The sequence below is a fragment of the Sciurus vulgaris genome (assembly GCF_902686455.1).
Source record: "Sciurus vulgaris genome assembly, chromosome: 3".
Classification (NCBI taxonomy): domain Eukaryota; kingdom Metazoa; phylum Chordata; class Mammalia; order Rodentia; family Sciuridae; genus Sciurus; species Sciurus vulgaris.
Window position 1 is genome coordinate 19,399,966 of NC_136463.1, and position 16,738 is coordinate 19,416,703.

General features: G+C 56.8%; 2 protein-coding genes across 2 annotated transcripts; one reads left to right on the forward strand and one right to left on the reverse strand.

Moving 5' to 3' along the window:
* Positions 1 to 399: 399 nt before the first annotated feature.
* Positions 400 to 10,542, forward strand: FAM171A2 (family with sequence similarity 171 member A2). Its single transcript, XM_079133051.1, has 8 exons — positions 400 to 682; positions 4,175 to 4,402; positions 4,629 to 4,721; positions 7,158 to 7,316; positions 7,396 to 7,575; positions 7,683 to 7,799; positions 7,921 to 8,047; positions 8,580 to 10,542. Exons 1-8 carry the CDS (start codon positions 565 to 567, stop codon positions 10,039 to 10,041), a joined length of 2,484 nt encoding a protein of 827 aa, XP_078989177.1. The 5' UTR covers positions 400 to 564; the 3' UTR covers positions 10,042 to 10,542.
* Positions 10,543 to 10,639: 97 nt separating this feature from the next.
* Positions 10,640 to 15,052, reverse strand: GRN (granulin precursor). The gene is made up of 14 exons (XM_079133052.1): positions 14,973 to 15,052; positions 14,766 to 14,819; positions 14,549 to 14,693; positions 14,312 to 14,437; positions 14,114 to 14,198; positions 13,546 to 13,658; positions 13,310 to 13,445; positions 13,113 to 13,222; positions 12,759 to 12,882; positions 12,374 to 12,471; positions 12,039 to 12,284; positions 11,565 to 11,798; positions 11,245 to 11,472; positions 10,640 to 11,155 (listed from the first exon to the last, which is right to left on the reverse strand). Exons 3-14 carry the CDS (start codon positions 14,684 to 14,686, stop codon positions 11,003 to 11,005), a joined length of 1,791 nt encoding a protein of 596 aa, XP_078989178.1. The 5' UTR covers positions 14,687 to 14,693; positions 14,766 to 14,819; positions 14,973 to 15,052; the 3' UTR covers positions 10,640 to 11,002.
* Positions 15,053 to 16,738: the final 1,686 nt, after the last annotated feature.

Sequence of the window (16,738 nt, forward strand, 5' to 3'; positions counted from 1 at the left end):
GACCATAACGCTAAATTAACTTGCAGGAGACTTAATAAGAGGCTGAGACTAGACCAGTCCCCAGATCTGACAGATTCCAATTTTTAGAGAGCACAACCTGCCTAACACTCTGTGAGTGTCTGAGGGAAGAAGTGGCAGGAAATTCTTAACACCTTTTTGAGACATTCATGGCTGTGCCCCTTTGAAAGTAAGCAAAAACCCTCTCCCAATTTTGCACCAAATCTTACGAACTCCAAGTCCTCCTGAAATTGGACTCTAATTGCTACACTCCCTAGCAGCTCAGATTCTGGGAGGATGGGCTGGACAGCAGGCGGGCAGTGATGGGGTGGCGGGAGGAGCCGGGCCGCAAGGGGGCGGTGCCCGCAGGCCCGCGGTGCCAGAACAGGCCTGCAGGGGGCGCTGACGGCAGCTCCGGGCGGAGACAATCGCGCTGAGCGGGCGCCGCAGCCGGAGCGGGAGCCTAAGCGGCGCGGCGCCGCGCAGAGCTGGGGTTGAGCGGGGCCGGCAGAGATGGGCCAGGCGGGAGCTATGGACCGCTAGGGCCGGGCGGAGCCGAGCCCCGCGATGCCGCCGCCGAGTGGCCCCAGCGTCCTAGCGCGGCTCCTGCCGCTGCTGGGGCTACTGCTCGGCGGCGCCTCCCGGGCTCCCGGCAAGTCGCCGCCGGAGCCCCCCAGCCCGCAGGGTGAGTCTCGGTTGGGAGGGGCAGCGATCGCGGGCCTGCGCCCCCGGATCAGGCCCCAGACCGCCTGCCCCTCTTCGCGTTGCTCGTGAATTGGGGTGCATTCTGTTCACTGGATTGGGGTGGGGGGAGCTAGGGGACCTAGGGTCGGCTTCTGGGGGAAAGTGATGGGTGGGGGAGAGACTGTCCGGAGTGGGGGGTCTCCGGGAGACACAATGCGGAGGGCGGGGGTACCCAGGCTTGGCGTCGCCAACCCCCTCCCGACTTGTTTTTCTCCCTCCTGGTCCTCGAGGCGCTGCTGCCTGAGCCATTGTCTACGGAAGACACCCGCCCAGGGGCCGGCTGGGGCGGGCACTGGTTCCGCAGCCCCCCGCGGGTTCCTCGCTTTGGACCCCGGTTGGGTGGGGGCGCAGGCATCGACAGCCACCCAGGGCCCGGACGGGGGCTGGGCGCCCAGAGCTGGGCTTGAAGGGGGGAGGGGAAAAGGGGGAGTGGGTGAGGCTGTGGGCGGGATCGACTGCTCGAATGGGGTTCTTCGCCCAGGGAGCCTGACAGCTTACAGACGGCCCCCCAGTTTTAGAATTTGGGGTGTACAAATAAGCGCTGATTATCCCATGATGGAGGAGAGGCTGCAGTTGATGGTCTCGTAGAAAAGGGGGTACATTGTGATTCTCAACTCAAGGCGCATGGCTGGGCTGTGGTCGCGGAGCCATGCTGAGTGCCAGCTGGGAGGGCAGGTGCCTGGGTCTCCGTCCAGCCCGCGTCCTGCCACTTCTGTCCTCTTCCCGCTCCCAGATCACCCCCTCCTCGCCTCACCTCTCCTTCCCAATGGAAGAGCCCCTCCCAGCGCCTTACCCAGCCAAGGTGGGTGTGTGAGATGGGGGTGGGGCCGGCTCCTGCAGCGGGAGAGAAGACCAGGACTCCACACCGTTGCCAGGGTGTTTCGGCCTCCATTCACTCCAGCCCTGCGCCCACCTCCCAGCCTCCTGCGCCATCACCCCATACTGCTCTTCCCTCCCCTGTCTGAGGGCCACATCCCTGCCTGAAACCGTGTTCTCTGTGTTCTCAATCCCCACCACCAGCACCTTCACGGAGCTGGCAGGAAAGGCAGGGTGGGGGGTCTGGTTGCGGGAAGTGGGATCCGGATGAAGGGAGGAGGTCCGATTTCCTCCTGGAATGAGGCAGGGCTGAAGCCGGGAGGCAGGCACTGTATGGAATGTCAAGTTTTGAGGAATGGGGAAGGATCTCCCTCTGCCTCAGTCTCTTCTGCTCTGCTTTCCCAGGGAGGAGAGGAGGCTTTGCCAGGTAGGAGGCGTCCCTAGTTTCTTAGGAAGTCTCTCTCTCAAGGCCCTGCACCCCAGAGGAAAGGGCCCAGGGAATTGGCAGAATAAGCCAGGCTAGGGGGTTCTCAGGCAGCTGGCTGGGAGCCCAGGTTGAGGAGAGCGAATCTGCTCCACACCTGCCCTGCCCACCCCGTTGGCACTGATATCTCCTTCAGGCTTTACCTGCCCACTTCTATTTTGTGCCCCCAGCCCCTCCCCTCTTCTGCATCTCTGGCCCTTGAGCACAAGGCATTCCTTCAAGTGACCATTTTTAAGACTGCTGGATCCCCTCTTCCCAGCTGCTCTTCCAGCTGCTCCTTGCCAGGGTAGGGCTGGGGGGTAGCCAGGCCCTTCTAGCTTCTCAGAATTCCTACTGTGTGTTGGGAGAGACCTGAGTGGGCTGAGTGTGTGCTCCACCCAACAGTGTTGGGTTCTGGCCTGAGAGGGGAGAGGGAGCTGGGCTCTGGTGAACAGCTGGATGGGATGCCACCAGCAGGCGTGGCCCTGGCCCTGGACTGGAAGCCTGAGATAAAACACCTGTTACTGTTGAGTGTCAGGCTCCACGTGTAAGGTCTTCCTGAAGGAAAGAGGATAGGGTAGATGGGCTGTGGATCCAAGAGGCTGCCTGAGAATCCATAGGGAAACTCAAGGCCCTTTCACCCCAGTGGAGTTCAGGATAACTGCAGGCCAGCCTGGCCTGACTATTCAGGGACTTGGGGTAGAGGCAGCCCTGGAAACCAGAAGACTTGGGCTTCCCATCCCAGTTCCCTGCCTATCAGTTTTCTTGGAGTCTGGTGGGCCCTCCAGATTGCCTTCCCCTTGCTAGGGCCCCAGCTCCCTGCCTGATCTCCTGGGAGGAATGAGGGCGTTGCCATGGTGACTGACTGTCACTGACCAGCGATAGACATGAAGGGGAGGGGTCAGGAGATCCTTGTTCAGGCTTAGGGGTTGGGGTGTATCCCTAAATTTGAAGGGAAGCAGACTTGTGCAAAGGATTCTGGGAAGAGGGGGAATGATGGAAATGTCCAGTTCTTTAGTGTCCCCTTTTCAATTTTTTTTCCCTTGAGAACTGAACTCTCATCCTCCCTTTCCTTTTTTTTTTTTTTTTGGTACTGGCACTGGGGAGTGAATCCAGGGGCACTTAACCACTGAGTCACATCCCCAGCCCTTTTCTGTATTTTATTTAGAGACAGTGAGCAACTCTCACTGAGTTGCTGAGTGAGACTGGCTTTGTACTCATGATCCTCCTGCCTCAGCCTCTCAAGCTGCTAGGATTACAGGCATGTGCCACCAGACCTGGCCCCCATCCTCCCTTTCAAACTGCTGGATCCTGACCTCAGCAGGCCCCTCCTCCTTGTATTCATCCTTTTTTCAGCCCTCATTTCCCTTCCCCTCCTCAAACACTGGTCTCCTAGGGTCAAATGGCTAAGAATTTATGTCCTAGCAGTGACTACCAGGTTTGGATCCCAGATTTCTCAACTGTAGTCTATGTATCTAAACACTCTGAATCTCAGTTTATGTGTAAAATGGGGTAAGAGCATATTTTATCAAATCTAACACATCACTGACTGTAAGATGCATCATTATTTTGCTCTGGGCCCAGTGGCACCTGCCTGTAATCCCAGCCACTTTAGAGGCTGAGGCAGGAGAATCACAAGTTCCAGGCCTACTTGTGTAACTTAGCAAGACAATGTCTCAAAATAAAATATTAAAAGGGCAGGAGATACAGCTCAGTGACAGAGCAAACCTGGGTTCAATTCCCAGTGCTGAAAAAAAAAAAAAAGGAAAAAGTGCTGTCAATTTTAATGATGACATCACAAATACAGCTTGAGTTCAGCAATGTTAAAATGTGAAAGGCTGCATGGGTTAGACTTGATGAAATACAGTAATAGCACCACCTACTTCTCAGGCTGCATTTAGGCTTAAATGATAGCATTCCATACATGCTGGCTGTGGCTCAGTGTACTTCTTGCCTGGTGTGCTTCTGGAAGCCCTGGGTTCCACGCCCAGCACTAGAAAAGGAAATAAATACTGGCTTTCATTATAATACTGGTCTGGCAACAGACCCAAATCCCCCCTGCAACCAGCAGCCCCTTCCTTTGATCTTGGGGCTTCCCCTACTTCTCATCCTCCCTCCCCACTCCTCATTCCCCTCACCCCATCTTGCCCACAGAGATCCTGATCAAGGTGCAGGTGTATGTGAGCGGGGAGCTGGTGCCCCTGGCCCGGGCCTCAGTGGACGTGTTTGGGAACCGGACCTTGCTGGCTGCGGGCACCACGGACTCAGAGGGCGTGGCCACACTGCCTCTCAGTTACCGCTTGGGCACTTGGGTGCTGGTCACTGCTGCCCGCCCTGGCTTCCTCACCAACTCTGTGCCCTGGCGTGTTGACAAGCTGCCCTGTGAGTGGAGGGGCAGGTGGAGGGCGGGGGGAGCAGCAGCTGATCTTCCATTAGCCCCTTCCCAAAATAGTCTTTGGGGGTGGAGGGGACAGGCTTTCCAGCAGCTGCTCCCTGGGCTGGGGTATGCAGAGGGGGCTGAGGGAGATGAAGCCACTGGGATTCGGATGTGGGGGTGCCTGGAAGGGGGTGTGCTTTTTCTGGAGCTGACAGGCCACCCCTCTTGCAGTGTACGCATCTGTCAGCCTCTACCTGCTCCCCGAGCGACCAGCCACCCTCATCCTCTATGAGGACCTTGTGCACATCCTCCTAGGCTCTCCTGGTAAGCCCCACACTTCCATCCCACACCAGCTCCACTTCTTTCCTCCTGACCTGGGTGCAGAAACTTCTGCTTCTTCACATATCAGCTGGGTGCCCTTGGGCAAGAGACTTAACCTCTCTGAACCATACTTTGTTCATGTGTAAGATGTGGAAGCATAATACCTACATTGAACTGAGGAAAGGAGACGGCATGACGGTGTGATCCTACAATTTGTATAATCAGAAAAATGAGAGATCACACTTCATTTATGTATGATCTATCAAAATGTATAAATGAATTCTACTGTCATGTATAACTAATTAGAACAAAAAAATAAAATAAATAAAAAATATATTGAGGTAAGGAATAAGTCACATCAAGTGTGCTGGGTCTGGTGGCTCATGCCTGTAATCCCAGTTACTCCGGAGGTTAAAGCAGGAGAATAGCAGGTTCAAGGCCAGCCTCAGCAACTTAGTGAGACCCTGTTTCAAAATAAAAATCAAAAAGTGTTGGGGATGTAGCTCAGTGGTAGAACACACCTGGATTCAATCCCCAGTACCAAACAAATTAATTAAAGCATCAAGTGTGCAAAAAAAAACAATACAGAGGTGTTCAATAAATGTTTATAGTTTGTTGGGGCTTCTCGTGGTTTCTATTCTCTCTGCTCCTACTTCCCTGCTACCTTTATCGTCACGTGCTGGGTGCCTGGCTGTTAGGAGACCATGAGAGGGTTGGTCCTTCTGCAGGTATTGAACACCAATCAAGTGCAAGGCCTGGAGTTACCCTGCAGTGGTCCTTGTCTACCCACAGGCTCTCAGTCTCACCTAAATACCTCAGCACCTGCACTGGGCCAGGCATGGTGGCTGGTGCAGAGGTATAATGAACATACCCGCTCCCTGCCTTAAAAAGTCACAGACAAGTAGGAAGACAGACAAACATCATTGCACACCCTGGGATAGATGCAGAACTAGCAGGGCAGTGGAGAAGGGGCAGCTGTGTTCAGAGATGTCCCTAACCTGCACAGAGCCAAGTGGACCAGAGCACTCGGTGGAGGAAGCAGCTGGACTCTGGGCTCAGGAGCAGAAAGCAAGGAGAGACACTTGCTTGAGAGTAAGGCCTGGCCAAGTCATCGTGGTGATGTGGCAGAAGGGGATAGTAAGGGTTTGGGGAAGGTTCTGGCCTGGCCATGCTGAGGGTAGATTCCACCCAGCTACCACTACAGAGCCACAGTGGGTTTTGGAGTGGGAGAAGACCCTCCCCAGTTAAAATTCTTAGCTTGTGCCCTTGTTTCTAAATAACTCTTTGTTGTCTTCATCACACTGACCCTGCACCAGAGGCTTCTAAGCCTCCTGGAGGTTTCTAAGGTGCCAGATGGACCTTTGGTTGCCCAGAGCTACAGCTCTCCCACAGTGATCGCTGCTTTCAGTGAAAGCCTTCACAGAGCTGGCAGCACCCTCCAGGACAGGCAGCCACTGCCTCGCTGCGGAGCTTTCTCCTGCCAGTCCTGGAAGTCCTTTCCCACGTTCCTGGCTGAGTCTCACTTGTTCTGCAAGACTCCAGTCAGTGCTGGGCTGGTCAGGTGCTCCCAGCGTTTAGTAGACAGGCAGGATGGAGTGGGGGTGAGAGGGGGCCCTGGCCCCAGAGCCAGGGCATCAATCTGGGCTCACAGATGGTGACTTAGGGCAAGTTATCAAACTTTTGCCTCTATTTGCATATCTATAAAATGGAATTGATAATAAAGGCACCTAACTCAGGGGCTGTTATGCTAATTACAGGGGTTACTATAGTAACCAGCTTAGAACAGTGCCCAGTATATTTTAAAGCTTAATAAATGTTATCTATGATCATACAGTATTTGAATTCTGTTTATGTCTATCCCCTTCACCTCAACACACACACACACACACAAATGAAGTAGCCACTGTGTCTATTTAAACAGAAATAACAGAAATTAAAATTTCCTCAAATCCTTAAAAGTTAAAAGTAAATTCTCTTCCTCAGTTACACTAACCACGTTTCAAATGCTTAATAGCCATGTGTGTCTAGTGGGTACAGTAGTGGGCGTAACCATCATCCATCACAATGGAAAGTTCTAACAGTCCTCTACAGGACAGAACCACACTAGACTGTGAACCTGTAGGCAGGGAAGCTGGCCATATTCATCTCTGCATCCCAGGAACTGACCTGATGCCTGCCATACAGGAGAATTAATTGCTCCAGGACTTGCCCCTCATCATTTTCTCAGTTTACAACCAAACAGTGTTTCAAGGACAGCAAGTAACTTGCTGAGGGTCACATAGTCAGGATTGGAGGTTTCCAGGTTAACATTTGGACTGCCCAATTCTCTCCAAGTCCTCCCTGGCCTTCCCAATTGGCCTGACCCCATGCCCCCTTCTTAGATACTTGCCTTTTGTCCTGGTCCTTGACCAGGCCACTGCAGTCCCTCTCTCCATCCAGGAGCCCGATCCCAGCCCTGGGTGCAGTTCCAGCGCCGGGCTGCCCGCCTGCCTGTCAGCTCCACCTACAGCCAACTCTGGGCCTCGCTCACACCTGCCAGCACCCAGCAGGAGTTGCGGGCTTTCCCTGCCTTCCTGGGCACCGAGTCCTCCAGCTCAGGTATGCCAGGCACTGTATAGCAGGGACCCCCACCCCCACCCCAGAAGTTAGTCCTCAGCCCTGTGTCCTCTTCCCTCAGGCAATGGCTCCTGGCTGGAGCTGATGCCCTTGGCTGCTGTGAGTGTGCACCTGCTGACAGGCAATGGGACAGAGGTGCCACTCTCAGGTCCCATTCACCTGTCCCTGCCAGTGCCCTCAGAGCCTCGTGCCCTCGCTGTGGGCACCAGCATACCAGCTTGGAGGTTTGACCCCAAGAGTGGTAAGTTCTCAGGGAGCTTCAGGTTTGGAGTTTGGGGAAGGAACATAGGACTTAGGTGGTGGGTGGTGGAGGGACACTGAGTTTGATGAGACCCCTGCCTCTCCCAGGACTGTGGGTACGCAATGGCACTGGTGTGATCAGGAAGGAAGGCCGGCAGCTCTACTGGACCTTCGTCTCTCCCCAGTTGGGGTACTGGGTGGCTGCTATGGCCTCCCCCACGACTGGTGAGAGTGGTGGGGCATTGGGGCAGGGGACAGTGGTGAAAGGGAAGGATGGAAGAGTGGACACTTTGTGAAAAGCAGAAAGGGCATCCACACCTGAACACTAAGCCCTTGTCTGGCACAGGGCTGGTCACTATCACATCGGGCATCCAGGACATTGGCACCTACCACACCATCTTCCTGCTCACCATCCTCGCAGCCCTGGCCCTGCTGGTGCTCATTCTGCTGTGTCTGCTCATCTACTACTGCCGGTGAGTGTGTGGGGGACCTGTCTCCTTTTATCTGAGGCCTGCTCTGCCTGGTCTTGTGCTGAGCATGGGGCCCCAAAGATGCATCAGCGATTCTGATCCTCGTGGTGCTGTCAGGAAAGGCATGCATGTGCGCAAGTGAAGACCGGAAAGTCTGGCAGCTTAAGAGAAGTGGGGGGGACAAGTGGTAGGACCTGCAGGCCAGACCCCTCCAGAGGCAATCTACAGCTGCTCGTACCAGCCCAGCTCTCACATCCCCGGGACTCCAGGCCAAACACCCCTAGTTGGCTTAGGTGCCCTTCCAGGATATATAGTTTCCCCCATGGGAAGGCAGATGGACCACAGCTGCTGGATGGCCTCACACTGCACCCTTAAACCCTGTCCCATAAACCTCTCTCAGGCCCTTCTCTGGATCCCCATCTCTCTGAACGCCCCAGGCATGCGCCCAGTCCTCCAACTATCTTCACCCCTCAGCCTGCAACAGCAGGGTTTAGGAAGCCACTCTGGCCCTCAACCTGGCCGTCTCCCTCTCCAGGAGGCGCTGCCTGAAGCCGAGGCAACAGCACCGCAAGCTGCAACTCTCCGGACCTTCTGACGGTAACAAACGAGACCAGGCCACCTCGATGTCCCAGCTCCACCTCATCTGTGGAGGACCCCTGGAGCCCGCCTCGTCGGGGGACCCCGAGGCCCCACCTCCAGGCCCTCTGCACTCGGCCTTCTCTAGCTCCCGGGACTTGACCGCCTCCCGAGATGACTTCTTCCGTGCCAAGCCCCGCTCGGCCAGCCGCCCCGCCGCGGAGCCTCCGGGTGCCCGCGGGGGTGAGGGTGCCGGGCTCAAGGGCGCCCGCTCCGTCGAGGGGCCTGGCGGACTGGAGCCCGGTCTGGAGGAGTACCGGCGGGGGCCCTCGGGGGCCACGGCCTTCCTACACGAGCCGCCCTCGCCGCCGCCGCCCTTCGACCATTACCTGGGCCACAAGGGGGCGGCCGAGAGCAAGACCCCCGACTTTCTGCTGTCGCAGTCGGTGGACCAGCTGGCGCGGCCGCCGTCGCTCAGCCAGGCGGGGCAGCTCATCTTCTGTGGCTCCATCGACCACCTCAAGGACAATGTCTACCGCAACGTCATGCCCACCCTGGTGATCCCCGCACACTACGTGCGCCTAGGCGGCGAGGCGGGCGCCGCGGGAGTGGGCGATGAGCCCGCCCCGCCTGAGGGTTCGGCCCCCGGCCCGGCGCGCCCTTTTCCCCAGCCCGACCCCCAGCGCCCGCTGATGCAGGGCCACTCGGGCGCGGGGGGCGAGGGCGGCGGTGGTGGCGGCGGCGAGGGCTGGGGGGGCGGGCGCTCAGCGCCCGTCAGCGGCTCGGTCACTATCCCGGTGCTGTTCAACGAATCCACCATGGCGCAGCTCAACGGGGAGCTGCAGGCGCTGACCGAGAAGAAGCTGCTGGAACTGGGCGTGAAGCCTCACCCGCGCGCCTGGTTCGTGTCCCTGGATGGGCGCTCCAACTCGCAGGTGCGCCACTCCTACATCGACCTGCAGGCGGGAGGCGGGGGCCGCAGCACCGACGCCAGCCTGGACTCGGGCGTCGACGTGCACGAAGCGCGGCCCGCGCGCCGGCGACCCCCGCGGGAGGAGCGGGAGCGCGCCCCGCCAGCTGCTCCGCCGCCGCCACCTGCGCCCCCGCGCCTGGCGCTCAGCGAGGACACGGAGCCCAGCAGCAGCGAGAGCCGCACTGGCCTCTGCTCTCCGGAGGACAACTCGCTGACGCCGCTGCTGGACGAGGTTGCGGCTCCCGAGGGCCGCGCGGCCACCGTTCCCCGAGGTCGGGGCCGCAGCCGTGGGGACAGTTCCCGCAGCAGCGCCAGCGAGCTGCGGCGCGACTCGCTCACCAGCCCGGAGGACGAGCTGGGGGCGGAAGTGGGCGACGAGGCGGGCGACAAGAAGAGCCCCTGGCAGCGGAGGGAGGAGCGGCCGCTGATGGTGTTCAACGTCAAGTAGCACCGCCTCCGGGCCTGCCCCCGCCCCTCCCGCCCCACCCGGTCCCCAGGGTGCGTGCCTGGGGCACTCGCTCTTAGCCCGGAAAAGTGCCCAGGGACCTGCGGAGCCGTCTGTGGTATGTGCTGGGTCATGTTTTGGGAAGGGAGCCACGCTTTGCCTCCAAGCCAAAGGAGGCGAGAAGGGTCCGGTCCCCATTGGGAGGGGCTGGGGAGGAGGGCTGCGGGGGAAGCAGTGCCTGTATAAACGTGGTTGTACATAGAAAGCTCTATGGAGAGCAGGAGGGGCTGCCTGGCCTTGGCTGCTAGTGTGAGGGCTGGGAAGGGAGGGGCATTCTGTATACCCCTGGGTTGGGAGGGGGTGCTGCTTGCTGACTAGCCTCTGGGCTACCATGTTACAGGGCTGGTGGCTGGGGCAGCCCTGGGGACTGGGGGGTAATGTGATGGGGCCGCTGTGGGCAAGAGCAAATATAAAACTGGTGAGGTTAAGGCCTTGTGTGACTTTTTATGGGGTATAGGGGGAATGTTGGCACTGGAGGAGGACCCTTGCTCAGGGGTCCCCTAGGGAGGGCAGGCAGGGTTGCCAAATCAGACACTGTTAAGAAAGTGTACAAACTTTATTGGAACGAGCACACAGGCACACGCATGGGCGTGCACACACACACACACACACTCACATATGCACACAAAAGTACACACACACCTGTGGATAGGGGAGAGCACCTGGCCACAGTCCACAGAAATTGGGGAAGGGGATGGCAGTTTGTAACGTGGCTGTTGCCACAGCTCCTTTCTGATAGGAAGGCTTTAGATTGAGGCCCCACCTCCCATGGTGATGGGGAGACTGAGAATGGGAGAGGGGGTAAGGGAGAATTTGGAGGGAAGAGGTGCTGGGAAGGCCTGAGCAGGTACCCTCTGAGTGGGGTCTCAAGGGCTGTGGTGTGTCTCCAGTCCTCAGCCCCGCTTCATAGCAGCTGTCTTGGGGCTGGGCCCCTTAAAGGGGTGTCCCAGTGCGGTGTGTCCCAGCGCAGGTTGTTCTTGCGCAAACACTTGGTTCCCTTGGCTCCACAGCGGAAGCCAATGGGACAACAGTGACGCCGATCAGCACAGCAGACACCCTGGATGGTCAGAGGAGGATGAAAGAGTTGGTCGAAGCAGGACCTGGCCCTCACCCATATATAGCCCCAGGGCCAGGGGTGGAACTGACCTGGCGGTAGGGACAACAGGCCCAGCTCCCTCGTTTATCTTGGCAGCAGGTCTGGTTATCATGACAGAAGCGTCCTGATCCACATGCCACATCCCTCACATCCGCAGAGCTGAGGGCCAGGTGGGCAGCAGGGTAGGAAGAATCCACTTCCTTCTCACAGGACCGGGCCTTCACGTTGCAGGTGTACCCAGCTGGGCAGCAATGCTGGCGATCCTCACAGCACACGGCCTGGGGTGACAAAATGACATCACACTACTATAATTCCCTGCACCCCACTGGACTTAGCACCTTCCTCCCCTAGTGGGCAGATGGGCACTCACATGAGGCAACTGGCAGCAGGCCCAACCCCCACTCAGGCTTGGGCAGCAGGTCTGCCCCACAGGACAGCTGGTGTGCTGGTCACAGCCGATGTCTCTCGAGTGGGACAGAGAAGCCTGGCGGGTGGGCACCTTCTCCAGTCCTGCTACTATCTTGTTCCCCCATTGACACTGTCCCTCCGCTGTACATGTGTAGCCCTCGGGGCAGCAGTGCAGGTGGTCTAAGCAGCAGACAGCCTGGGGTAGAGGCAGAAAAGGGTGTTCTAGGAAGCAGGAAGCAACTCTGCAGGGCCCACCCCTCTTGCTAATAGCTCCTAGGACTGGAGACAAATCACAGAGCTGGGTGCCACTGTGGGATAGGCAGAACGTAGAAGAGCAAGGTAATAGGATTCTGGTCACCCACCTGCCCCAATCTTGATGCTGTCCCCCCAGTGCTCTCCCCTACCCATGCACCTTGCTGCCCCTCTACTCATGCACCTCTGGGATAGGACAGCAGCCCCACTCCCCAGAAGAGAGTCTGCAGCAGGTATTAGAGGGGGGACAGCTGGTGAAGTTATCACAGGGGACATCAGTCTTCAAGGCTGGTGGGTCTGGCAGGCTGAGATGGGCTGGGACCTTCTCCATCCAGGGCACTTGGAAGGTCCCCTGTTCACATGTTCCCTTCTCTGTGTAACACTTAAAGCCCGCTGGGCAGCAGTGTATGTGGTCCTCACAGCATACAGCCTAGGGTGGACGGAGAAGGGCCAGTGGGCACAGTAGTCTAGCCAGCTACCCTCTCTGCTCAACCCAGCCTACCCACTGTTCCCGGGTACCTGTGTAAAAGGGCAGCAGCCCCAAGCCCCTGACTGGAGGCGACAGCAGGTATAGCCATCTGGGCAGCTCACCTCCATGTCACACTTCACCTCCTGCACTGTGAAGTAGGCAGAGGACAGATCAGCAGTGGCACTAGGGACCCTCAAGGTACCCCACACTTTTTAGGCTCCACAGCTGGAGCCAGATGTTGAGGATGGAGGGTACAGTTTATGCCACCCCGTAGTGATCCTAAGGCAAGGCCGATGTGGAGGAAAGGGGGCTGCAGCTGCCTGATCCCTCCATGTGTCCATAAGCACCCACCCCCACATCTCATCCTGGAATAACTTGGAGGAGAGCCCTCCTTATGGTGCAGATGGAATGGGGTCTATGGTTTGCCTCTAGTACCTGTGTGTGCTGGCATCTTGGTCAGAAGGTCCGTAGCATTTTCTTTGGAAAGGCACTTACTCTGGATCAGGTCACAAACAGTGTCCTGGGGGCAGCAGTGCAGGTGGTCTGAGCAGCAGATGGCCTGGGTGGGGAGAGGGGTGAGTCTTATGACTTCCAACCTCAGGTGAGCACAAGTTGTCAGGCTGACAGCTGGCACTGCTCCAATTCCCCACTAGGGGGCAGCATGAGTCCTGAGTCAGTCAGGCTCCCAGCACCAGTCTAAGGGCCTCAGCCCCAGGAAGCCCCTGTAAGGCATTGTCCAGGCCATATGGCTATGGGCAAACGCCAAGCTGGCTCCAGCCCCTTACTCACATTGGGCATTGGACAGCAGCCATACTTCCCACTGGGCAGCTCACAACAGGTAGAATCATCAGGGCATTGGGATTGTGCATCAGGGCACACAATAGAGTTGGGCAAAGCCGCTGGAAGAAGAGCAAGGTATGAAGGGGGATCCAAGATGAAGGGGAACTTTTTCCCAGCTGCCCCCAACCCCAGTCTGATGCTCTCACCTTCCCCTTTAGTCCTTCGTGCAGGGATCTTCTTTGCCAGGGGTTGGGTGCCTGTGGGTGTGATGCAGCGAGTATGAACCAGGTCACAGGATGCCCCATGAGGACAGCAATGCACCCTGTCTTCACAGCACGAAGCCTGAGAAGAGATGGTCCTGAATCCATCTTTGTCCCCTAACCCCAACTTCTAGCTCTGGCCCCGCCATTTTCCATTCACCTCCATCTCTCCAAACCTGTACCTGGGGCATGGGGCAACATCCCCAGGAGCCATCAAGCATAATACAGCACGTGGAGGAGTCAGGGCATTCGAATTGGCTACCAGGGCACTGGACAGCACCCAAGAGGTTGTCATCTGTGGACAGGATGATCCAGGATTCAACAAACTGGTTGGTGAAGGTTATTCCCACATCACTCAAGGAACTGGGGGCACCAGGGCCTGCAGGCCCAGCTACAGGGGGCCTAGGGGTTGGCACCAGGGTTCTGTGACCTCCCAGGATTCCCTAATCCACTCCCCCAGACAAGCCAGTCCCTACCTCAGAAAGATGACCAGGAGCAGGGCATCTACTGAAAGTCAGTTGGCATCAAATCAGCCCATTGGTCCCGACCCCACAATACTGTGAGTCCTGTGTTTTCTCCTGCCCCCTCCTACAGCTGCCCCTCTGTCCAGAGCACAGGTTTGCTTAGTACAGATGCCACACAAATAAGGACACAAAGGCAGGAATCAGGGCCACCCAGCTGGCTGGGCTCTTGGACACACCAGGAGCATGTTGCCCATCCACCTGCCCTCCACCAGCACCCCTGCCATACCTGGTGTTCGGAAACAGGATTGCCCGTCAGCACTGCAGTGGAAGCCCCAGGGGCAGCAGTGGCTGCCATCCCCACATGACACGGCCTATGGGACACAGAGAAGCTTGCATGGGTGAGGCCCTTTACCTGGGGGCAGGAAGGTGCAGGAAAGGGTAAATGCAGATTTAAACCCCTCCTTGGAGCCAGTGACACCCTCACCTTAGGAAAAGGGCAGCAACTGGAAGTCCCTGAGATGGTGAGGATGCAGGAGTGGCCGGCAGGGCAATGGGCAGGGGTCTGGCAGGGGATGCTCAGACGCCTGCTCAATGTTGTAGGCCATTTTTCCTGGGAAAAGAGCGGAGAGGATAAACCAAAGGACCTGTGCCTGGTCTCCTCCTCCAGCTAATCTAAGATCACCCAGGCTACCAACTTTTGCCAGGGTTAAAGCTCACTCACTAGAACAGGATTGCAGCAGCTGTAACTGGCTCCTCCCGGGTCCAGGCAGCAGGCTATAGGACAGAGCTGACCATCTGGGCATTGTGTTCCAGCCACCAACCCTGCCACTAACATGACCCAGCTCACCAGGATCCACATGGTCTGCCTGCAAAATACCAAAGTGTTTGGCACCCAGCTTAATAAAGACCATGCCATTTTCAATTCTGAAGCCACTCACCCAACCCCAAGCCAAAGTCCAGCCCTGGGCTTGCTGAGCTTCTCCAACAACTCCCTGTTCAGACAAGCAGAAAGATGTGACTTGAGAGTCAGCTTCCTATATATGTCTTGTATAGGTGTCACACATGCACCAGTATGTGCCTATCATCAGCACGTGCCTTCCGTGAGCTCAATGTTGACATGAGCATGTGTATGGATCTGTCCTTACCCGTGGACTGAACCTGAGTCTCTATGGTAAGTGTGCTGATGCAGGCTTATGAGAGTCAGGAAGGTGTGTTTTTTGTGGTTCGCTCCTCTTTCCAGGGTAAGTCAGGGCTTCCCTTCTGCAGCCAGCCCCTCCAGATGCCTCCGTGCTTAAAGCCTGCTCCACCTACACCTGCTCCACCTACACTTAGAGAGTGGAACAGTCACATGATCATATGAGAAACCACAAGGTTGAGAAAGTTGTGAAAAAGGAAATATGGTGGCCAGTAGAGACTGGACTGCCTTCCCAGAGGCCAGTCACCACTTGCCCATAACTGTCCCCTCCTAGACATGGGGAAGGGGATATAGAGGCTGAGTCAGCCTTTGAGACAATTGTGCTTTGAGGTCCCCCTTATACCACCAAGGCCCTTTTGAACTCCCCAAACACATCCCTGCCCCCAGCCAGGAAGCAAAACTCAGTTGCATATGCAAAGACCTTGCCTGCTCACAGGGGTGCCCATCTGAGTCAGTGGGAGGAACTGAGCCTTCAGTCTCCGGGGCAACAGCCTCTCACTTCCCTAACAAGTCTTCCCCCAGCTCAGCTGGCTAAGCCAGTTCTATGGGGCAGTGAAGTGATGCTACCCTGCCTAGGGGAGCAAAAATGGCAATGTCCTGTGACTCTAGGGAGCCAATCGTAACTATCTTCATTTCTTTGCAACAACCATCCAAAGTAGTGATTATTACCTTCACTTTTCAACAGAGGAAACTGAAACTCAGCAATGCTAAATAACATGTCATGTGTCAAGTCATGGTGATAACAGGCTTTGATGGCTCCAGAGCATATGGGACATGGGTTCATATCACAAGGGTGGCAACCTGACACTGCCTAGAAATGAGCCCCAAACCTCAGGGGAATAAAGGCCTGAGGTACTAGCAGAGCAGAGGGACAGAAGTGTTTCTTGGGCAAGTGGACCAGGCAGGACAGAAATGGGGGGTACAGGAACTGGAAATGACACGTGGGTCTTATTTCTAGAATTGCCATCCATGGATCGTGCAGGCCTCAGAAGTTGCTCCCTGTTTGTGTGCCTCAATTCCTAATATCTATGTGTGGACAGGGGGCAGAGGTGGAGGCAGGAAATCCCATTCAGTCACTCAAATCCTCACCTGGCTTTCTTCAAGTGACCCTCCCTTAACTCATATACACAAACTCACACGCTCGCGCGGCACGCCACACAGAACCAGAGACTATGGAGCGAGGCCCAATTCCTCTTAGGATTTCAGCGGCGGCCTCTCTCACTCCCGCGTCACAGGGCCAAAGCAGCCAGAGGACAGACGCCTCGACAAACCCCTAACTCCGTAATCTTCCACTAGGTGGCACCCCCCAACTTCGAGTGCCAAGGGGAGTGAAATTTCCCAAAAGGTGAACCAACTCAGATGCTAAGAGATAGGAAAAAGTGGCGGGGAGAAGCGGAAGTTGGCTTGTTTCACCACCCAAGAGAGGAAGGAAGGCAGATGCAACCCACGAGTTCAGAGTCCACTCCCGCGACCCACTTCCAGCTCCTCGCAGCTCCGGGATCAGGAGCGAGCTTACCCACTCCTTCATGCCGCCGCCGGCGACCACCCACCATCTCAGAAGGGAAAAGAGCCAGCACCTGCCGTAAGGGGTGGAGCTGGTTCAAAGAGGGGATGTTCCTCGCTTTGGGGGAAAGGGCTGCAGCTTCCCGGCATGTTGGGGAGGGAAAAACCCCCCTTTTAATGCGGATCTCTGCAATTACTGCTTACGACCCACCC

What these genes read in the sequence shown, in the direction of transcription:
- FAM171A2 (XM_079133051.1), top strand. Translation starts at nt 565, where the DNA reads ATGCCGCCGCCGAGTGGCCCCAGCGTCCTAGCGCGGCTCCTGCCGCTG. An exon ending in GGAGCCCCCCAGCCCGCAGG is followed by an intron (nt 683 to 4,174) that starts GTGAGTCTCGGT and finishes TCTTGCCCACAG; the next exon opens with AGATCCTGATCAAGGTGCAG. An exon ending in TATGGCCTCCCCCACGACTG is followed by an intron (nt 7,800 to 7,920) that starts GTGAGAGTGGTG and finishes TGTCTGGCACAG; the next exon opens with GGCTGGTCACTATCACATCG.
- GRN (XM_079133052.1), bottom strand. Translation starts at nt 14,686, where the DNA reads ATGTGGATCCTGGTGAGCTGGGTCATGTTAGTGGCAGGGTTGGTGGCT. An exon ending in GCTGCTGCAATCCTGTTCTA is followed by an intron (nt 14,438 to 14,548) that starts GTGAGTGAGCTT and finishes CTCTTTTCCCAG; the next exon opens with GAAAAATGGCCTACAACATT. An exon ending in GCTGCTGTCCTATCCCAGAG is followed by an intron (nt 11,799 to 12,038) that starts GTGCATGAGTAG and finishes CCTCTACCCCAG; the next exon opens with GCTGTCTGCTGCTTAGACCA.